Source organism: Sus scrofa, chromosome X (genome assembly GCF_054392235.1).
Source record: "Sus scrofa isolate SSC_HxYL_T2T_F1_AM1 chromosome X, Sscrofa_HxYL_maternal_Yorkshire_Landrace_v2.0, whole genome shotgun sequence".
NCBI lineage: Eukaryota > Metazoa > Chordata > Mammalia > Artiodactyla > Suidae > Sus > Sus scrofa.
In genome coordinates, this window is record NC_139401.1 from 2,033,765 (window position 1) to 2,055,018 (window position 21,254).

General features: G+C 53.9%; 1 protein-coding gene across 2 annotated transcripts; it reads left to right on the forward strand.

Moving 5' to 3' along the window:
• Positions 1 to 1,388: 1,388 nt before the first annotated feature.
• Positions 1,389 to 20,910, forward strand: LOC110257903 (granulocyte-macrophage colony-stimulating factor receptor subunit alpha-like). Of its 2 annotated transcripts, XM_085007584.1 has the most exons (12): positions 1,389 to 1,493; positions 4,464 to 4,565; positions 5,066 to 5,211; positions 7,248 to 7,371; positions 9,889 to 10,018; positions 10,115 to 10,287; positions 12,130 to 12,263; positions 13,076 to 13,105; positions 14,363 to 14,498; positions 16,585 to 16,681; positions 19,808 to 19,889; positions 20,693 to 20,910. In XM_085007584.1, the coding sequence occupies exons 1-12, from the start codon at positions 1,403 to 1,405 to the stop codon at positions 20,792 to 20,794; spliced, it is 1,347 nt and encodes a 448-aa protein (XP_084863710.1). In that variant the 5' UTR covers positions 1,389 to 1,402; the 3' UTR covers positions 20,795 to 20,910. The 2 variants fall into 2 exon arrangements, with proteins under 2 accessions (XP_084863710.1, XP_084863711.1); XM_085007585.1 differs by lacking the exon at positions 16,585 to 16,681.
• Positions 20,911 to 21,254: the final 344 nt, after the last annotated feature.

The window sequence follows — 21,254 nt, forward strand, 5'->3', positions numbered from 1 at the left end:
CTCTCCCCAGAGAGTCCCAGAAGGACCTTTACAAGCCACCCAAGACCGCTTGTCCATGCCCCGGTGGGAGCTCTGAGCAGATCTGAAGAAGCCAAGGCAAAAGCCAGTCCAGGCGATGAAAGCGAAGAGGTCCAAGAAGCATCCGCTTCCCTGTCCAGACCATGAGTTATTCAGCTTCTTCTGCATGGGTCGGGCTTGACCAGACATCGCAGCCTCCGCGACGGTGAAGAAGGAGTGTGTCAGGGTCCCCAAGACCACCCTCGGGTTCCAAGAGTCCCGAGAAGGACTCGTGTAACTCAGCCCATCTATTACATTCACCATTCTCGTTTAATAGGGGAAATGGACCCGGAGCAAAGTCATCCAAGGCCACGGGGTCCAACTCAGGAAGACGGCCTTCTCCCCGCGGATGCTGGCGCCCAACAGCCAGACGAGAGGACACACCTGGTACCTGGTGTGAGTGGATTTGGTGAACCATGTGCTTCCACTCTCAGGGACGATGGTCTTCTCTCTGGGGATGCTGAGACTGGGCGGTGAGATGAGAACCAGGGTGAACCTGGTCTGTGGGGACTGGGGGAGCCACCTGGTCCAAGCCTTGGGAAGATGACCTTCTCCGCACTGAGGCTAAAAGCGGGCAGGGAGACGAGAACCAGGTCGTGCCTGGTCCGTGTGGACTCGAGGAGCCACCTCGGGAAGCTGCCGTCCATGTCGGTGGTGAAAGTGGGCAATGAGACAAGAGGACCCAAGAGATCTGTGTGGACCTGAGGAGCATCTGGTTCAACTCTAGGGAGGATGTGCTGCTCTGCATTGATGCTGAAACTGGGCGGTGAGACAGGAAGAACCACCTGGTACCTGGTCTGTGTCGACGTGAGGCGTCATCCAGGCCAACTCTTGGGACCTTCTCCACACCGACGGTGGATGGGGAAGGTGGGCCATGAGATGAGAGGACCCACCTGGTACCTGGCTGAGCAGCCTCATGAACCACCTGGCTGACCTCTGGGAAGATGACCTGCTCAGGGTCACTGGGGAAGGGGGGCAGCTCAATGGCCAAGGCGCAGTCTGTCCAGCTGCCTTTCACTTCTGGATGCTCAGAGGTCACCTGCCATCCCTTGACCACCTCCCCCTGTGCTTTGCACAGACACCAACATCTTGTGTGTCCCCCTGGCTCTCCTGTGCCTGGCTTTTCTCAGCACCTTCTAGATGTGTTTGTGTGTGTGTGTGTGTGTGTGTGTGTGCGCGCGCGCACATGCGTGACATGGGAGCTATGCAGTGGGACGCTCCGGGGACAGACACAAATGACCTATAGGTTTCCCAATTCCTTCTAAGAGACATACCACAAGACAGGGGAGGAAATTCAGGAGAAAAAAAAAAAAAAAGGAAGATACCGAGCTGAAATGTCCTTGTCATGCAATCCGTGCGGCAGCTCTCAGACGAGGAAGAGACCTGTCAGAGGGCTCAGATGTGGGGACAGCGGGACACAGCCCGGAGGAATGCAGGTTGGCAGAGGCGAGCCCAGCGCGGGGGTGGTGGGGGTGTAGGCCTGTCCCCTTGACTCCGGAGTCCTGCAAAGTGTCCGGTCACTTGGGGACCTTCTCCCGCTCGCGGGGCTGCTATTGGCGGCTGGGGATCCAGGTTGGGGAGATTCTGAGGGTGGGGAGGAAACGTGTTGGATGAAGTCTGCCTGAGTGGGAGGGTGATCGGGGATCGGTAACCCCAGGTGTTCTTCGGCGTGGGGTGCAGCTTAAGGTCTGGGGGAGCCCCGGGGACCCCGCCCCGGTGCAGCGGGAGCTTGCGGAATTCCCCAGGCAAGCCTGTGACCGTGAAGGTGGGGACGTGGTTTGGGATGAGCCCAGAGGCTCCGGTGGGGTGTGTCTGCAAGTGGCCCGGCCGGGCAACAGGGACGGTGGCATCGCATTCTGCACAGCGAGGGAGTGCACCCCCCGGGACCACAGGGCATCCGAGGAGAGGACCGGCAGCCCCACCGCCAGCTCCCCACCAGGCGTGACTTTAATGCATTGGATGTGGGTCCCGGGGGGGTCTGCGCCCCGTCCTTGCCGCCGCCACCATCTCTATAAAGCTGAACCCTTTAAAAGGGGAAAGAAAACCCAGTGTGACGAAAACGAAAAGAAGAAGGGAAAGTGGGCACCAAGGGCAAAACAGGGCATGACTCCGTTTTCAGGAAACTCCCGGGACGGGCAAATGCCTGGAGACGGAGGGCAGAGCGGGGGTGACCACCGGGGGCTGGGGGAGGGAGTGACGGGGCAGGACTGCTGACAAGGACAGGGTGGGGTGGGGGGCTCCTTCTCTAAGGCTGAGAATGTTCTGGACCCAGAGAGCCATGGTGGACACACAGCATTGGGAATGAACTCGTGCAGCTACGTCCTCTGCTTCCTCAGGGTGAATTTTATGCCATGTGAATTTTGCCTCGGTTTTTTTTTTTTTTTTAAATCCTGGCCAAATATATATAAAAGTACAAGAATGCGGCTTCCCTGGACTTGGGTCTTCCGGCCACTTCTGCGAGACACCAGGCACGGGCGTGTAGGATGAAAGAGATGGTTAAGCCCAGGGCCAGCCCAACCAGATAAATCAGAGCTCTCGGTGTTTCCTGCCCGGAGCCTCTGGGGATTGGCTCACAATCCTCGGGCACCAGGCGTGGATCGTCCGGAACGGTGTGGGTGTCTGTGTCCCTTCGCGGCATGTGAGAACTTGGTGCTTCTTTTCAGGCCAGCATGCAGAAGTTTCTGGTTTCCCTCCATCGCCGCTGCCGAGAAGCAGCCCTGGGAGGAAGCGGAATGGGGAAATCGTGGAGGGGTGGATGCATCTGGGGGGGAGGTGTTCAAGGGTACCGGCCACGTATCCACCCCTGGGGCGGGTCCAGCAGGAGGTTCTGAGGCGAGAAACGTGGCCCTGGGCAGCGGCTGTGATGGAGAGCAAGGTGAGGGAGGCAGGTGCCGCCACCAGCGAGGGCTCAGATGGCTCCGAAAGTGCCCCGCTTGCCCACAGCCCACAGCCTGCCCCTCTTCCTGGTGAAGCGAAGCTCAGCTTGAACCGCAAGGAGGTTGCACAAATTGCAGATGCGAAAGTCAAGGCAGAGGCAAAGCCAGAGTCGCGAAGAGGGTGGAGCCCAAGGAGGAGCCTTCAAGGCACAGTGGGGAGCCCCCAGCCCCGCCCAGGGCAGGGGATCAGGGACCAGACCCAGGGGAAGGCTGGAGGTTGGCGGGATCCAGCTGGGGTGGAGGAAGCTGGCTGCTTCTCCATCCTGAGGGCCAGGTGGGAAAGTTGAAGCGTGTCTGATCCGTGCCTTTTATTTCCTCTTTGACAGCAAAGGAGCTTCTCCGGGGGTGGGGGGGTGTCTGGGGGGCGCCCAGGGAGCTTGGGAGCTTGGGTGTCTGTGCCCAGGTGCGCCGTGGCCCAGGTGTGCACACCTGGAGTGGGGACACCTGGTCACAGCACCACAGCTCATGGCATCACTGGATCCTTAACCCACTGAGCGAGGCCAGGGATCGAACCCACGTCCTCACAGATACTAGTCGGGTTTTTTTAACCACTGAACCACGACGGGAAGTCCCAAATCAGCACGTCTTTCTTGGATCAACCCCACTGAGTGCAGGGTTCAGCTGAGCCTCAAAGCCACGGCTGATGGGTCGTGGTGATTGTGGGACACTTTGGGGGGAAATGACACCGACTTGGATTCATTTCGCATTTGCTCTGATGCTCTCTGACGCGTCAAAGTGGATCTGGGAGGGTTAGCACCAGAAACGAGGGCTCTGGTGTCCCTTATGATGAGAATGCGTTTTTTGAGATCCTTTAAAAAAATGGTTTGGAACTTGACTTTTGCAGCAGAGCAATGCAGGACCTAATTTTCCTGGGGGTGGGGCGGGAAAAGCTCTGGGGTCCCCACACTCCCTGCGGAGACCCCACACGTCCGGCCCGTACCCCACTCACTGGCCAAGACTGTCTGATTCCCCCTCTCCCTCTCTGCTCGTGTGTCCACACTGACCTCCTCGGGTGCAAATAAGGAGGAGATCGAAGCCTTAAGCAAGCTTGTCCGAGACAAGCCGCCTCCTGGCAAAAAGATAATATAAATATAAATAAGTGATACAATTTCCTTGTATTCGTGCAGTTATGCGCATTCCTACAGACACAAATGATTTCTATATAATTCACATTTTATACTTTTATATAAAGATCCATCTTATAAATGGGACTTTCCATTGTGGCTCAGTGTCTGTGAGGCTACGGGTTTGTTCCCTGGCCTTGCTCAGTGGGTGAAGGGACTGGCGTTGTTGTGAGCTGTGGTGTCGGTTGCAGATGTGGCTCGGATCCCAAGCTGCCACAGCCGTGGTATAGACCTGCAGCTGCAGATCCAATCGGACCTATAACCTGGGAACTTCCAAATCCCACAGGTGTGGCTGCCAAAAAAAAAAAAAGACTCCCCCATGAAATCGGATTTTCTCTCCTCCCAGTGCTTGCTCATCCCGCAGGCTGCCCCAGGCGTCTCCTAACCACGGCCCTTCTGCTCTCCCTGCTGCTGGACCCCGCGATTCTCCTGCTCCGGGAGCACCAGGGTGAGTGTGTGAATGTGGTTTGGCCTCTGCCGGCGAGTCCCACCCCATGACCCTGGCTTCTGCGGACACAGCCCGAGGCCTGCGTCTCATTTCATTGTTTCCTCATAGGAGAGATGCACCCCCCTCAACCCCGGGCATCACGCCTCCTATTGTGCACCTGCTTTGGGGACCATGAATTCCCCCCCCCCCGCCCCCGCTTCTGCAGCCGCAGGGGCAGGTGTTCCACTCCCTCCCCGCAGCCAGCTCTGAACGCACCGCCTTTGTTCCTTCTCACTTTCTTGGTCTTTGTTTCTCTCCACAGCAGACACTTCCACGTGGAGAAAGGGTGGGAAGGAGAGATGGAAAGGGGGCCACGGAATGATGAGGACGTGACGGGCGGGGGGTGGGGGGTGTGATTCCCAACCCTCAGCTTTACTTCTAAGGCGTGGGGCTCACTGGCAAGGGGGACGTGCGGACGGGGAAAGATCCTTTCTGAAGCCAGCGGCCACCACGTCTCTTAGATCTTCCCGCCCTGGACCAGAACGCCAGTCTCCATGTGACGTTTGACCCAAAGACCATGACACTAAGGTGGGACTGCAGGGAAAACGTCACCTCTGGGGAGTGCCTGATGACGACGCACAAGGAGAACTCACCGGTTAAGAAAGGGGTAAGAGGGAGTTCCCCTGCTGGCTCGGAGGGTTAAGAACCCAACGAGTATCCATGAGGATGCCTCACGCAGTGGGTTAAGGATCCGGTGTTGCCACGAGCTGTGGTGTAGTCTGACAGCTGCAGCTCCAATTTGACCCTAGCCCGAGAACTTCTATACGCCACGGGTGTGGCCCTAAAAAGAAAAAGAAAGGAAAAAGAAAAAAGTAAGATGGATCAGATGTGGCCAAAGGCTGTCCTTGTCACAGCCCTCATCCAGCAGGACCACAGGAAAAATTTTTAAAATGCCAGGGATACTGGGATGCACTTTGGAGTCCCTGGTGTAGGTGCACCAGGGGAGTCCTGGCAGGAGTTCAGGTTGGGTCCGGCAGGCTGATTCCCTGGGGGAACCCCATTCTTGCCTCGGGCATCCCTGTTTCAATGAGCCTGGGGGCTCCTGGCTTCATGGAATGGGTGGTCCACATAGCAGGCTTCATTCCGGGAAAGCAACAGAATCAGCTCTGCCTCTCAAAGGACAGCACACTGAACAGATTCACGGCGATACAATGTATACATGACACCCAGGTCAGAGGGCGGGCATGAATGAGGCAGGACAAGAAAAATCCACCCCATCAAACACGACCTGAGGAGTTCCTGCCGTGGCACAGGAGGCTAAGAATCGGCCTGCAATGACTCAGGTCACTGCCGAGGCGAGGGTTCAATCCCCGGCCTGGCACAGTGAGTTAAAGGAGCCAGGCTTGCAGAAGCTGCAGCGTAAGTCACAGCTGTGGCTCAGATTCAATTATGGGCCCAGGAATTTCCATACGCTGTGGGTTCAGACATATAATTAAAAAAGGCAGCAGCGGCATGGACAGGGAGTTTGGGGTCCGTCGATGCAAAGGGACATTTATTTTTATTTTGTCCTTTTTTTTGAGGGCCGCACCTGCGAGGCACATGGAAGTTCCCGGGCTAGGAGTGGAATCAGAGCTGTTGCTGCGGGCCTGTGCCAGAGCCACAGCCGCGCCCGATCTGAGCCGTGTCTTCGACCTACACCACATCTCATGGCAATGCCGGATCCTTAACCCACTGAGCGAGGCCAGGGATCGAACCAGAAACCTCATGGTTCCTAGTCGGATTCGTTTCCACTGCGCCACGACCGGGCCTCCCGCACACTTGACACTGAGAATAGACAGGCCATGAGGTCCTGCTGTGCGGCACAGGGACCTGTATCCAGTCTCTTGGGACGGACCATGATGGAAGGTAACATGAGAAAAAGAATGGGAGTTTCCATTGTGGTTCAGCGGGAACAAATCTGACTAGTAACCACAAACCTCCCTAGTAACAAGTGAGGCAGGTTCGATCCCTGGCCTCACTCAGTGGGTTAAGGATCCAGCTTTAGCAGTGGTGTAGGTCACAGATGCAGCTCAGATCCTACATGGCTGTGGCTGTGGTGTAGACCAGTAGCTGCAGCTTCAGTTCGACCCCTTGCCTGGGAAACTCCATATGCAGAGGATGCAGCCCTAAAAAAACAAACAAAAAAAAAAAAAAAAAGAAAAAGTATGTATATAGACATATGTACAACTGGGTCACTCTGCTGTACAGCAAACATGGGCACAACATTGCCCATGTAAATCAACTCTTTTTAGTAAACAACAGCAGGGTACATGAAAAAAAATTTTTTACCAAACGCCAAAAAAAATAAATAAATAAAAATAAAAAAAAGAAGAGAGTGTGGAGAAGAAAGGGATGTGGGCGCTGGCTGCTGCGAGTGTGGCGCATTGGCATTCCTCGCAGCTTGTGGGAAATGCAGAATCCCAGACCTTGCCTGGGGCTTGCAGAACCAGCCTCTGCATTCGCACAAGATCCCTGGGGGCGCCGGCCAGCAGGTTGCCAGGTGAGCTCCATTCGCCCCTTGTGAACGCAGCTGATGGGCGTCTTCCCCACGAAGGTACCTGGGGGATGTCGCCGAGGGAAGTGGGTGGATGCAGGACCACATGACGGCAGGGTGAAAAGCAAGAAGGCTGTTTCCTAATCCACCGGGTGGGTGCATCTTTTCAGATCAAAGGCAAGGAATGTCGGTGTACCTTCCAAGACCATTCTCTCCACGGGGGCGTTTCGTTCACGGTTAAAGTAAACATCGGCCAAAGATGGATTTCAGAAACGCTGGTCTACAGCAACCCAGGTAGGGAAGACGTGGCGTGATGCTTGTGCACCCCACTAGCATCAGAAAGACGAGCCCATTTATTTCAGCTTTAGGGAGAGAGAACCGACCCACAGGAATTGTGTGTGTTTAAGGGGTGCCTTTGGTGTTTTGATGTACATAGGCTTTGTCAGATGGTTACGACTGAGCTATGAATCTATCCGTCCTGTTATGGCGTTAGGGGTTTTGGGGAGTGAGAACCCTGGAGGTCTACTCTCTTAATGAAGACCAGATGAACCATGCACTACCGGTGCCACTGGTCACTACGTTGTGCATGACAACCCCAGAACGTACTCTTCTTATAACTGGAAGTTTGTACCTTTTGACTGACGCCTCCCCATTTCCCGCACCCCCTAGCCCCAGATCACCTTCATTCTGTGGGTGTCTCTGGATTTTCTTTAGAGCCCACATATACAGAACATCATTTTGTGTTTATCTTTCTTTGTCTGACTTATTTCATCCTCCAGCTCCATCCGTGTTGTTGCAAGTGGCAGAGTCTCCTTCCTTTTCAGATTGAATAATATTTGTGTGTGTGTGTGTGTGTGTGTGTGTGTGTGAGAGAGAGAGAGAGAGAGAGAGAGAGAGAGAGAGAGAGAGAGAGAGAGAGAGAGAGAGATCTTCTTTAGTCATTCATCCGTCCATAGACACGTAGTTTCTTTCTGTATCTTGGCTACTGCAAATAATGCTGCATAATCAACATGGGGATGCAAATACCTCTTGGAGATCCAGGTTCTATTTCCTTCGGATATACACTGAGAAAAAGGATTGTTGGGTCATACGGTAGATCTCTTCTCATTTGGGGGGTTATGCCGAATTGTTGTCCATAGAGGTGGCACCAGTTTAAATCCCCACCAGCAGGGCACAAGGTTCCCCTTTTCTCCGAATCCTGATCAACCCTGGTTATCTCTGGTCTTTGATGGTAGCCATTCTGACAGGTGTGAGGTGATGGCTCATTGTGGTCATAATTTGCATTTCCCTGATGATTCGCGATGCTGAGCATCTTTCCCCATGCCTGTGGGCCATCTGGATGTCTTCTTCGGAAAAATGTATATTCGGGTCCTTTGCCTGTTTTTTTTCACCAGAATATTTGTTTTTTAAAAAATTTGTGTTTTTCGTTGTTTGAATTCAATGCATATTTTGGATACTAACCCCTTACCAGATATATATGGTTTGCCAATATTTTCTCCCGTTTCACAGGCTGGTTTTTCACTCTGTCGATTGTTCCCTTTGCTGTACAGAAGTTCTTAGCTTGATCCAGTTCTCTTTTTCTGTTTTTGTTTTTTGTCTGTGCTTCGGTGTTAGATCTAAGGTCAAGGGGCTTTTCTCCCATGTTTTCCTCTAGGAATTTTACAGTTTCAACTTTCTTTTTGTTTGTTTGTTTCTTTTTTTTTTTCTTCTTTTTTTTTTTTTTTTTTCTTTCTGTAAAGACGTTCGCAGGCTCGGGGTCAAGTCAGGCTGCATTTGCTGGCCTGCACCACAGCCACAGCACCACCAGATCTGAGCTGCATCTGTGACCTATGTTGCAGTTTGTGGCAACACTAGATTCTTAACCCGTGGAGCAAAGCCAGGGATTGAACCCGCATTATCACACACACTGTCAGGTTCTTAGCCTGCTGAGCTGCAATGAGAACTCCAAGACTGTTTTCATAACATCCTTTTCGGATCGGTCATTGCTACTGTATGGGAACACCGCTGATGTTTGTGTGTTGATTTTATACCCAGCACCTTTACGAAATGTATTCATTTTAGCATTTTTTGTGTGTTTGCTTGGGCTTTAGGGTTTTCTACCTATACAATCATATCATCTGCAGAGATCATCTTGTTTCTTTCTGATTTGAAAGACTTTATTTATTTTTCTTGTCTAATTGCTCTGGCTACGACTTCAAGTACTTGGGGGAACAGGAGTGGTGCCCCTGGGCACCCTTGTCTCGCACAGGATCTTAGATGAAAAGCTTTCAGTTTTTCTTGATTCTGACCTTAGCTGTGGGCTTTTCTGGTTTGGCCTTCCCTGGGCTGAGGTCAGTGCCTTGTAGACCTAACTTGTTGAGAGTTTTTATCCTGAAGGGATGTTGAATTTTGTCAAACACTTTTCCCACATCGACTGAGATGATTATGTGGTTTTTCTCTTTCACTGTGTTAACGCATCTCATCAATGTATTGGCGTAGGTTGACTCATTTTTACATCCCAGGGGTAAATTCCACTGGCTGATGGCATGTGATATTCTTAATGTGCTGTTGGAGACGGTTTGCTAGCATTTGCGGGGGGGGGATTAAATCTATATTCATTAGGGATATGGTAATTTTCTTATGTCTTTGTCTGGTTTTGGTATCAGGGTGATACTGTCCTCATAATACAATTTTAGAAGGGTTCTCTCTTCTTCTCTTTTTGGGAAGAGTTTGCAAAGGATTGGTATCAATGCCTGTTTCAACTCTGGAGCCATCCAGTCCATCTCCCTTTAAATTTCATGTACAAATTACTTTGTTTCTGCCTCTCCCCAGGTGTGGAGGGCACCGCCGCCCAAAACTTCTCCTGTCTTATCTACCACGCGGATTTCATGAACTGCACCTGGGCAAAGGGCCAAGCAGCCCCAAATGACATCCAATATTTTTTGTATATACGAGACTCAAAGTAAGTGTTGACCCCATGTAGACAGACAGCCCTGAACCCCTCAGCGAAGAAAGAGAGATGCCCTGATGGTTCTCTGAACACTTTGGACTCTTGCAGGAAGAAAATCGAGAGGGAATGTCCTCGGTACTTATCAGACTCGGGAACCCACGTGGGATGTCACCTCCAAAACATCTCGGGATTAAGTTTTTACAGTTACTTCCTGGTTAACGGTACCAGCCAAAAGTCAGGAATCCAGTTCTTTGACTCGGTTTTGATGTTAAAGGAAATAGGTGAGAACAACCACCTGTGTTTTAACTGCTATCTCATAGGTCTGACAGAATTATTTGTGTTGAAATCTGCCTAAGTTCCCCAGGGATGCTATCATGAATGACCACACCGTGGGAGGCTTAAAACCATGGAAATGTGTCCTCTCACCATTCTGGAGGCTAGAACTCCAAAATCAAGGCATTGGCAAGGCTGGTTCTGGAGTGTCTAAAGGCCCACCTGCCCCCATGCCTGTCTCCTAGATTCTGGAGACAGTCAAGAATCCTTGACTTATACACGCACCACTCCAATCTCTGTCTTCATACATCTGTCTTCCCTGTAGGTCTCAAATCTCCCCTCCTCCCCCTTGTAAGGGCACCAGTCATTGGATTTAGGACCTATTTCCATCCAGAATGAGCTCATCTCAAGATCATTAATGACGCAGCCCAACAAGTCCCCAAATTGGAGAAGAAGCCACCACAGAAGAGCAGACGCAGAAGCTCCACACCCTTGCCCCAAGCTCTGCCCTCTGCATCTTTTCCATCTGGACATTCCAAGTTATATCCTTGCATAACAACCAGTGAGCTCATAAAGAGAATGTTCCCCAAGTTCTGTGAACTTCTCTTGCAAATCGATGAAAGCCAAGGAGGGGGTCAGGGGGAAGCTTTGATTGATCACTGGACACTCAGAAGCCCACAGGTGATGCATGTCCTGGATTTGGGCCTGGTGCCTGAAGTTGAGGGTGGGGGTGCCGTCTTGCGTGTCAGAGCCCTTCACCTGTGGAATCAGACCCCACCTCCGGGTAGACATGTCGCAATGAGGTTGAGTGGTAGGGCACCCAGCTGGTGTTGGAGAATTGTTTGCTGGTGTGGGCGAGTCCCAAACATCAGACTTGGGTGCAGACTCCTAGGTCTAGACCACAGTGACGAGCCCGAGAGCTGGTCCCTCTTACTTTGCGGCCAGCGCGTCTCATCGTGAGGGTTAAAGGTGAGGAGATCTACTCGAGGTGGATGTCGAGAATGTGAGATTTACAGTCACAAGAGAAGCTGCATGTGACGGCCGAGATGTGCAAACCCACCCTCAAAGTTTCAAAGAACAGAATCGAGTCTCAGCTTTAAGAACAGAAGAGATGCCAGACGAGGTGGCAGCAGATACACTCCTAAGCCGTGGATTGCCAGCGCCCAGGGTCGAGGGGTCACCGTCTGGGTGCCCGTGCACCGCTGGAGGACGCAGAAGCTCTGCGACCTTTTCTGGCACAACTGGAAACCATGACCTTGCCCCACCTGCGTCTTTCCCTCCTTCCCTCACTTTGGATCACATGCTAGATGGTCAAGTATCCACTCGGTGGAACCCTCCCAGATGCCACCTTCTCTGTATCTCCTTAGAATGTGGAAACCCTGACTGTCCAAGCCTCTCCACCGATCCTGGACCACTGGGAATTCACTCTTTTTTTTTTTTTTAACCAATTTTTTTCTTCTTTTTAGCCCTCTGCTCCAGACGGGCCTCCCACGATAGTTCCATATGCCAAACAATGCCTTCTCTTGCAAAGCCAGCCCTCTCTTTCTACCTGCAGCCTTGCTAATCCTATAGGATATGCCAGGCCTCTTAAGGCTAAAGACGTGTCAAACCAGCCTCTCTCCTGCCCTCCAAACCCACCACCGCCTCCCTCCCTGGGTCTTCAGGAACCCAAGCTTCTTTCCCGCTGCACATGTCAGCCTCAGGATCATCTTCCCCCAAGAGCAACACTCGGACCCACCTCTGCTTCCTGGTGACCTCGGGGAGCTACCGTCACTGTCAGGACTGGGTTTCCCTCTGTGGCCAAGGCAAAGACCTCTGGATCAGAGGTGTCTGCGGGGTTCTCGTTACAGAGAGATACAACCCTCCCAACAACATCACCGTGTACTGCAATGAATCCCACTGCTTCATCCAGTGGGAAAAGCCCAGGACCCGAAAAACACTGTCTGACAGGGAGTTCCAGTACCAGCTGGACATCCAGAGACAGGTGAGTGAACCCTGCTCTGAGCAGGACTTCCCCCCTCCAGAAGCAGGGCAGCCACTCTCAGGACCCACTGTGAGGACCTGGGGCACATGGGGTGGGTTTAGGTTGGGTGAACATCAGGGAAAATTCAGGGTCTGCTCCAAGTCCACCTGGACCCAGCGTAGACAAGCAGGAACCCTCTGCTCCAAGCCAACCTGGACACAGTATAGACAAGGAAGGACCCTCTGCTCCAAGCCAAGCTGGACCCAGTGTAGACAAGGAGGGACCCTCTGCTCCAAGCCCACCTAGACCCAGTGTAGACAAGGAGGGACCCTCTGCTCCAAGCCCGTCTGGACCCAGTGTAGACAAGGAGGGACCCTCTGCTCCAAGCCCACCTGGACCCAGTGTAGACAAGGAGGAACCCTCTGCTCCAAGCCCACCTGGACCCAGTGTAGACAAGGAGGGACCCTCTGCTCCAAGCCCACCTAGACCCAGTGTAGACAAGGAAGGACCCTCTGCTCCAAGCCCACCTAGACCCAGTGTAGACAAGGAGGGACCCTCTGCTCCAAGCCCGTCTGGATTCTTAGTAGGATCCACCAGCAGCTGAGGTTCTAGAAGGAACCATGACCAGGGGGCGCCCTCCTTCCTCTGGACACATTCTGTCCTCTACGTGGGGTCCACACCTGGATAAGGTGAACAGAAAGACCTCAATCTTTCTGCTGGGCCCTCACTGTCTTGGTTTCTCCTGATGACGCTCAAAGTGGAGATCCCAAGAGACCTGTGAAAAACCTTCAAAATGGAGCCCCAAACACCTACCTTGCTTTTGTTTTCTCTAGAGCAATATCAGACGCAGTGAAAATCAACTGGTGAGTTCACCACTCTGACCCAACGTATCACCCTGGTAGCTTGACCGTCCAGTGTTGGTCCGTGGACACACGCCAGGTGCACACCTGGCCCAGCGGCGGCCAGGACGGGAGGCGGGCATAACTGGAAGATCCGAGTTCCCGGGAACGCCGTCCAGTCAGGGATGTGGGCTCCCTCCCGGTAGCCCCCCTGGGTGGGGTCAGCCTCTTCTACCCTCTTGTATCTTTTTTTTTTTATTACTCAATGAATGTATTACCTCTATAGTTGTACAATGGTCATCACAATCCAATTTTATAGGATTTGCATCCCACACCCCCAGCGCATCCCCCCAGCCCCAACCTGCCCGCTTCTGTCTTGACCCACGTCAGTCAAGGAACTGTTCCATGGCATGTCAAGGACGTGATTGCTCCTTCACGACCCCTCCGGAGGAAGACCCTCCAAGTCCTCTTTGTGGGTCTTTTCTGCGTTTCACCACCATGCTGACCTCAGTGTCTTCCTCTACTGCATGAGGAAGAGAGCCCCTCAACATCCCTTACAGGAGGATTAGCCCTCTGTGGGTCTGTTCACATCTGGGGTCGCTGCTGAAGAGTTTCTGCATCTAGACGTACGATGCTGGCAGCCCCAGAGGTGGTTGCTCAGCCAACGGAGGCATCCTTCTTTGTCCCTATGTCGTTATCCTTCCTCCAAAGTCCGTGGTACGTCCAGCCCAACCGTCACGCCCAGACTGAGTACCTCTGGATGCAGAAATCATTCAGCAGGTGCAGTGGACACGAGCAGGCTCACAGGGGGGTAAAATCTTTGTAAGGGCTGCTAAGTTCAACCTCTCGATGAGACAGAGGACGATACTGGAGATCAGAGTGATGGAGAAACTGAGAAGTTTCCTTATAATTCCTCCAAAGTCCTCAGGACACCAAGGACAACGTTCAAAACCAGACGGGGTGTAAGTCTGGATGCAGAAATGATGCAGCAGCGCCGTGCATAAGGAACAGACCCACCGATGGATAAGATCCTTGTAAGGGAGGTGTTAGGAGGACCCATGGCTGCTCAGGCAGAAGACGCTACGGAGGGTCAGAGTGGTGGGGAAACCTGGGCATTTAGTTATTTCTCCAAAGCCCCCCGTACATGGAGCATGACGTTGGCGCCCAGAGGGGAGCGTGGCCTCGAATATTTCATCCATTTCTCTGGTGCAGCTGAAAAGACTCCCCCCTTTTTCTCAGCATAGGCAACAACTCTAACTTCTAACTCTGATTTCTCCAAAGATTGTGGTGTCTGGTGATTTGGGAAATAAATACAACTTTCCGAGCCCGCACCCCAGGGCCACGCACACCCTGAAGATGAGAACAGCAGACGCCCGGCGTGCTGAATGGGGAACCTGGAGCCAGCCCGTCCAGTTCGGTACGTGGGCCCGGGATGGTGGCCAGAGGCGCTGTGGCAGCCTGACGCCGCCGAGGGGACGTCCTGGCCTCTGCGGCTTGGTTCCCTCGGCCTCAGCCAATGAGACTGTCCCCTTAAGGCTCTCTAAGGGGCCGTTCCCGGGGTGGCTCAGCGGGTTAAGAACCCGACTAGGACCTATGAGGATGCAGATTCGATCCCTGGCCTCGCTCCGTGGGTTAAGGATGCAGGGTTGCTGTGAGCTGGGGTGTAGGTCACAGATACAGCTTGGATTCTGAGTTGCTGTGGCTGTGGTGTAGACCGGCAGCTACAGCTCTGATCCGACCCCTAGCCTGGGAACTTCCATATGTCACAGGTACAGCCCTAAAAAAAAAAAAAGGACATTGGGGGAAAAAAAGAAAAACCCACCAAAGAAGAGAAAATACCTTCAAATGATTTGATGAGGGCTAAGCCTCCAAAATATATAAACTATTCTGAGAAACCAAGAACACAGGCACTAGACAGCCAAGTTTAAAAAAGGGTTTAAAATGTGGGCCACAAAAAAAAAAAAAAAGAAGAATAGGCAAAAAGAATAGATGTTTCCCGGAATAAGTTCTGAACAGAGCTGGCGCATGTCCACGGGACTTTTTCGGTTTTGTCTGCCATCTGGAATCTGCCCGTTTTACAGCGAGCATGCTGGTTCCTGTGCCGGGGTGTGTGTTATCTGATCGTATTGAAACCTCTCGAAAGGGCGGAGTTTTTCCTCCATTGAATGATCTTGATAGAACTGGGGTTTCTTCCTGGATTTTTTTTTTTTTTTTTGTCTTTTTAGGGCCACAAAAGCAGCATATGGAAATTCCCAGGCTAGGGGTCACACCACAGCTCACAGCAACTCTGGAACCAAGCAGCGTCTGTGACCTACAGCACAGCTCACAGCAACGCCGGATCCTTAACCCACTGAGTGAGGCTAGGGATGGAACCCGCATCCTCACGGGTGTTAGTCGGGCTCATTATTGCTGAGCCACAACAGGAACTCCTCTCGTAGAAGTTTTAAATACTCACGGATAAAATGCGCCCTGTTAGAAGAGTAATTTATTATAAAAAGTGCTTATTCCTGATGATACATAAATTAAAACTTAAGACTAGATGGGAGGCAGGGAGTTCCCTGGTGGCTCAGTGGGTTAAGGATCCAGTGTTGTCACTGCTGTGGCCTCGCTTCAACCTCTGGCCTGGGAACTTCCTCATTAGATGGAAGGTGATTTTGTTTAAAACTGTATGCCTGGGAGGTCCCATGGCGGCTCAGAGGAAATGAATCCATGAAGACGTGTGTTCGATCCCTGGCCCCGTTCCGTGGGTAGAGGATCTGGCATTGCCGTGAGCTGTGGTGTAGGTCGCAGAGGCAGCTCGGGTCCTGCAATGCTGTGGCTGTGGTTTAGGTTGGCAGCTGCAGCTCCAATTCACCCCCTAGCCTGGGAACTTCCATATGCCGTGGGTGCAGCCCTAATTGAAACAATTAAAAAAAAAAAAAAAAGCATAGAAAAAGAAAAAAAAACCCTGTATGCCTGGAACTGCATATTCACTTTTAAAAAAATTATTATAGTTGATATAGAATGGTCTGTCAATTTCTGATATACAGCAAAGTGACCCGGTCATACATGGGTGTATATTCTTTTTCTCACATTATCCCTACGTATTCACTTCTTTGTCCAGTGTTTTGTTTTGTTTTGTTTTTCTTTTTGGCTGCACCCTCAGTATGGGGAATTTCCTGGTCCAGGGATCGAACACATGCCACAGCAGCGACCTGAGCCACTGCAATGATAACACCAGGTCCTTAAACTGCTGTACCACCAGGGAGCTCCCTTATCCACTTTCAGTTTTCCTCCATCTTTGGGTGGCTGTGTTGTAGGAGTTTCCAGTGTCTTGGCGAGACCCACTCCTGGGGGGTCCCGTTGCCTCAGAAACGTGTTTTTGTGAAAGCTCCAGAACTGGGTAATTTCTCTAGATTCCTCTTGTGTCCTGGGCATGTTTCCCTATCCAGGAGCTAGTGAGCCAGGGAGCTGCCCCAGCGGTGACAGCTGGTCCCTGTCCCCCCCACCCCCCCCACCCCCAGGCTCCGAAGAACTAGAATCCAGCCTGGTGCATGTCTACGTGCTGGTGGTCCTGGGGACCCTTGTCTGCGGCCTGATGCTCGGCTGCCTTTTCAAAAGGTAACCCCCGAGAGTCCTGGGCGAAGCTCCCCCTGCTCTCTGGTCAGCGGAGGGGTGATGCTTGTTGCAAAGGCAGCCCCTCGCTCGCTCGCTTGCAAAGAAGAAGAGCAGGGAGGCTGCACAGAGCCCAGGCGGTCCTCACCGCGGGCGGGCACGGCAGGGGTGTGTGTGTCGGGGGGGGGTCTAGGAAGGAGGTCCGAGAGATAGAGAGACAGAGACAGAGACAGAGACAGAGAGAGAGGGAGAGAGAGACAGAGAGAGATAGGGAGAAAGACAGAGACAGAAAGACAGAGAAAGAGACAGAGACACAGAGAGAGAGACAAAGATAAAGAGATAGAGAAACAGACAGAGAGACAGACAGAGAGAGACAGAGAGATAGAGAGAGACAGGGAGAAAGACAGAGACAGAGACAGAAAGACAGAGACACAGAGAGAGAGACACAGAGAGAGAGACAGAGACAGAGAGACAGAGACATACAGAGAGACAGAGAGAGAGGGAGAGACAGAGAGAGATAGAGGGGGAGAGAGAGAGGGAGAGACAGAAAGAGACAGAGAGACAGAGACAGAGAGAGACAGACAGAGACACACAGAGAGAGACAGAGACAAAGATAAAGAGATAGAGAAACAGAGAGAGACAGAGAGAGACAGAGAGACAGACAGAGATAGGGAGAAAGACAGAGACAGAAAGACAGAGAAAGAGACAGAGACAGAGAGAGATGGGGGAGAGAACCAGAGACAGAGAGAGGGAGACAGAGGGACAGAGAGAGACAGAGAAGGGGTTGGGGGGGTGGAGAGAGACCCCAGGGAGGGTCCCAGAGAGCAGACAGCCCACTGGCGCTGAGGCTGGTGGGCAGCGGACCCTCGAGAGTCCCCCCCAGGAGGGGCAGCCCCTCCTGTGCCGAGGTGCTGTCACTCCCGGGCTGCCCGCCCTCCTCTGCCCCCCCCCACCCTCCCAGACCTGCCCTCAACCTCTGGCATCTTCTGGAATGCTGGGAACACTGGAATTCTGGGAGCACATCCCGCTCCTTCTGCCCCAGGCTCCCAGCCCACCCCACCCCGGGTCAGCCTGTCCAGGGGCAGCAGCCTCTCCTTATGGGACCCCCGGCATCACGCGGGGTCTGCGGTCACATGGCCAAAGCTTCTGGGCGGAGCTGCATGGGCACAACGCTGACTGTGGGTTGCGTGCATTTGGCCCGGGAGGCTTTGCAGCGGGAGACCCCCTGCAGGGCATGCGGAAGCTCTGAGCATCCACCTGTGCCCACTGTCCCCATGTCCTCCTCCTGGCTGGGCATCCTGTGTCCATCCCCCCCACCCCCGGGACAAGGGGAGACGCTGGCCTGCCTGACGAATGCGGCTGCAAGGTGCCCCTGTCCCCAGGGATGCTGGACCTGGGGCAAAGAGGGGCTGGGAGTGCCTGACCACTGGCCGCGGTGACAGGAAGAGAGCGTAGGGCTTACACAGGAGAGTTATTACCTTAAAGAAACGCTGTGTGAGTTTCCCGTGGCTGCCGGAACCAGGGACCACAAACCACAGGCTTAAAACAACAGGAACCCACCCTCCCCCATCCTGGGGACCAGACGTCTGAGGTCAAGGGGTCCCAGGGCTGCGCTCCCTCCAGACACTCCAGAGGAGGGTCCCTCCCGCCTCTTCCAGCTTCTGGGGGCTCCAGGCGGCCCTGGGCTGGTGGTTGCCTCCCTCCCGTCTCTGCCTCCGTCTTCCCGTGGCTTCTCCTCTGTGTCTGGGTCTCCTCTTCTGTCTCTTGGGAGGACACAGTCCTTGGAGGGAGGGCCCCCCTCTTCCAGGAGGACCTCCTCTCAGATCCTTCGCTTCCTGACATCTGCAAAGACCCTGTTTCCACACAAGCTTCCGTTCCCAGGTTTGGGGTGGGGTCAAGACTTGTGGGGAATCTTTGGGGCCACCTTTCAGCTCTGCACACCCCTTCTTGATGCTGTCACAGAACCAGAGGTGCTAACCCTTGAGAAAGAAAACAGACGCCCCTTTGAACACGCAGCGGGACTGTGGTGCTTGGTGTTGACTTAAAAAAAAATACACAACCTAAAAGCTGAGGGTTCCGTTTGACTGGGGGCAAAATGAGGCAGCATCCCAGGAGCTCTGAGAAACCGCTCCCAAGAGGCAGGGGGAGGGCAGAGTGTCTGATCTCGGTGAAGGGGGAGTCCCTGCCACCAAGCTCACATTGTGGGGAAGGTCCCTGCTGGCCTCGTGAAGGTCACCGCTGGTCACGAGGAGCAGACGTCACCATGAAGGATGTTGGTGGTTTTCTAGGTACGAGGAGATGCAAGACTCGGGGGCTCCTGAAATCTTCTCCTGAAAACCTCTAACCCTCTGAAGCCCTGTTCTTCCAGTTTCCCCAGAGCACAGAGGCCTCACTCCTGGTCCCCACCCTGAGCTCCTGTCAGGGGGTGGGGGTCAGCGGCGGCAGCAGCTCAGGAGTCAGTCTGTGTAGAGGCGGGTGGCACGTGCCCGTCTCCAGCTCACCCACAGCACGTGCAGGTTAAGGGATGAGCTGTGAAAATACCGCACATCCACAGAAAGCTGCCCAAATCTGCAGCCACATCCTTCACGGTTGGAGGGACAGCAGCCCCCCGGGCTTGTGACACCAAAGACCCCGGACTCCACCCAGCTGGGCGAAACTGGATGCGTCCCCCACTCCCATCCCTGCACCCACAGGAGGGGTGAAGGGTCTAGAAAGCCCCAGGGTCATCCCTAACTAGAGCCACAGTGTCTGTCATTTTCTCCATGACCGAAGACTGAAGCCGGTCCTTCTTCGAGTCTTTTTTTTTTTTCGGTGTGGCCTATGGAAGTTCCCAGGTTGAGGGGTCAAATCAGAGCTGCCGCTGCAGGTCTACACCACAGGCACAGCAATGCAGGATCCTTAACCCACCGAGTGAGGCCAGAGATCCAGCCCGCATGCTCATGGACCCTATGTCAGGTTCTTAACCCGCCGAGCCAGCGCGGGAACTCCCCTTCTGTGATGCCTAAACCACGTAGTTGTGAAGATGGGAGTTCCGGTGGCATGTTAAACACAGCGGGACATTCTGTCCCGTTTGGGAGCCGGAAGGACGCTGGGCGTGTAGGTCTCTTCGTCACAGGGGTCCTGTGTCCCCAGGTTCCTCGCAAGGCACAGCTTATTCCCGCCGATTCCACGGATCAAAGACAAACTGAACGAGAACCAACACGTAGACCACGAGGTAGGCCTGGCATGGGGGTATGTGAGCCAGGACGGCGGCGAGGGCCGGCGGGGAGGGACCCCCGAGTTGGGGCTGTGTCCCCCAAAGGGCCCACGGGGTGTGGGTGGAGTCCCGAGTCCGGCTCACCGACACTGTCCTGGGGTGGGGGTTCGGGGTTTTCTCTGCAGGCTGAGTCTGGGGACATTGGGGCGGGGGGACGGGATGATGAGAATGCAGATGAGGAGAGAGGAAAGATGGACAGAAGAGAGATGGACAGAGGAGAGATGGAGAGAGAGCACAGAGGGATGGGCACAGGTCTGACCGCATCTGCAGAGGGCAGCGTCCAGAGAGGATGCAAAAACACAAGGGACTTAGAAAAGAGCCCCCCTGTGTGGGCGCCTCCTGGGTGCCCCTGTCACTCTGCCCCTCCCTGGCGCGGGGCCACGTCTGCCACGTCTGCCGTCCGGCGTCACATCCACCAGCTCCTGCTCCAGCTGGACCTCGATTCGCTCAGGGTCGCCAACCCACGCCCTGCCTGCTTCCTAGGGGACGTTTAGGGTCCCGCCCCCGACGGGGCAGGGCCAGGGCGAATCCCCGCCCCTTCCTCGGAGACCCGCGTGGCCCGGCACGTGCTCAGATGTCCCCCAACCCCCTCGAGCGAGCGCTCCCTCCCCACGTGCCGCCCACGTGCCGCCCACCCGCCGGCTTCCAGCTCCCAGATGACCGTCTAGGTTTCCAGAACCTCCCGCCCCCCGCGCCGTGGTCACTGCTCCCAGGCCCCCTGAGAACCGGAGACCCCACCCTCACCTCGTCCTTCTCCTCAGAGCCTCTGGGAGAAGTTCACACACGACGCAGGGAAGGCTGACAGGGAGGACGTCTTAACGGTGGAAGAAGTGGCCCAAGGCCCCGCCAGCGCCAGCGGGTGAATTTCAGATGCCTCCACGCCCCGGAGTTTCCTGGAAATCAGTTTTCCATTTTTCTTCAATGTTTCCATGGGTTGTTTTTTTTTTAATGTTCTATTAAATGTTTGACTTTTTAAAAATTGTTTAGAGTCTCTCTCTCTTTTTTTTGTCTTTTTAGGGCCGCACCCGTGGCATATGAAAGTTCCCAGGCTAGGGGTCCCATCGGAGCTGTAGCGGCTGGCTACAGCCACAGCAACGCTGGCTGGATCCTTAACCCACTGAGCGAGGCCAGGGATCGAACCCTCAACCTCATGGTTGCTAGTCGGATTCGTTTCCTCTGCGCCACGACGGGAGCTCCTGTTTTGAGACTCTTTGTAGCTGTTTCTTCACTCTTAAGAAACAGTGTGATGGTTTTAAAAAAACCATGCCTGCGGCATATGGAGGTTCCCAGGCCAGGGGTCGAACTGGAGCTACAGGTGCCGGC

Coding starts and splice junctions, on each gene's coding strand:
- LOC110257903 (XM_085007584.1), top strand. CDS start 1,403: ATGCAATCCGTGCGGCAGCTCTCAGACGAGGAAGAGACCTGTCAGAGG. Junction 10,288..12,129: donor TTTGATGTTAAAGGAAATAG/GTGAGAACAACC, acceptor TTCTCGTTACAG/AGAGATACAACCCTCCCAAC. Junction 16,682..19,807: donor CTCGGCTGCCTTTTCAAAAG/GTAACCCCCGAG, acceptor CTGTGTCCCCAG/GTTCCTCGCAAGGCACAGCT.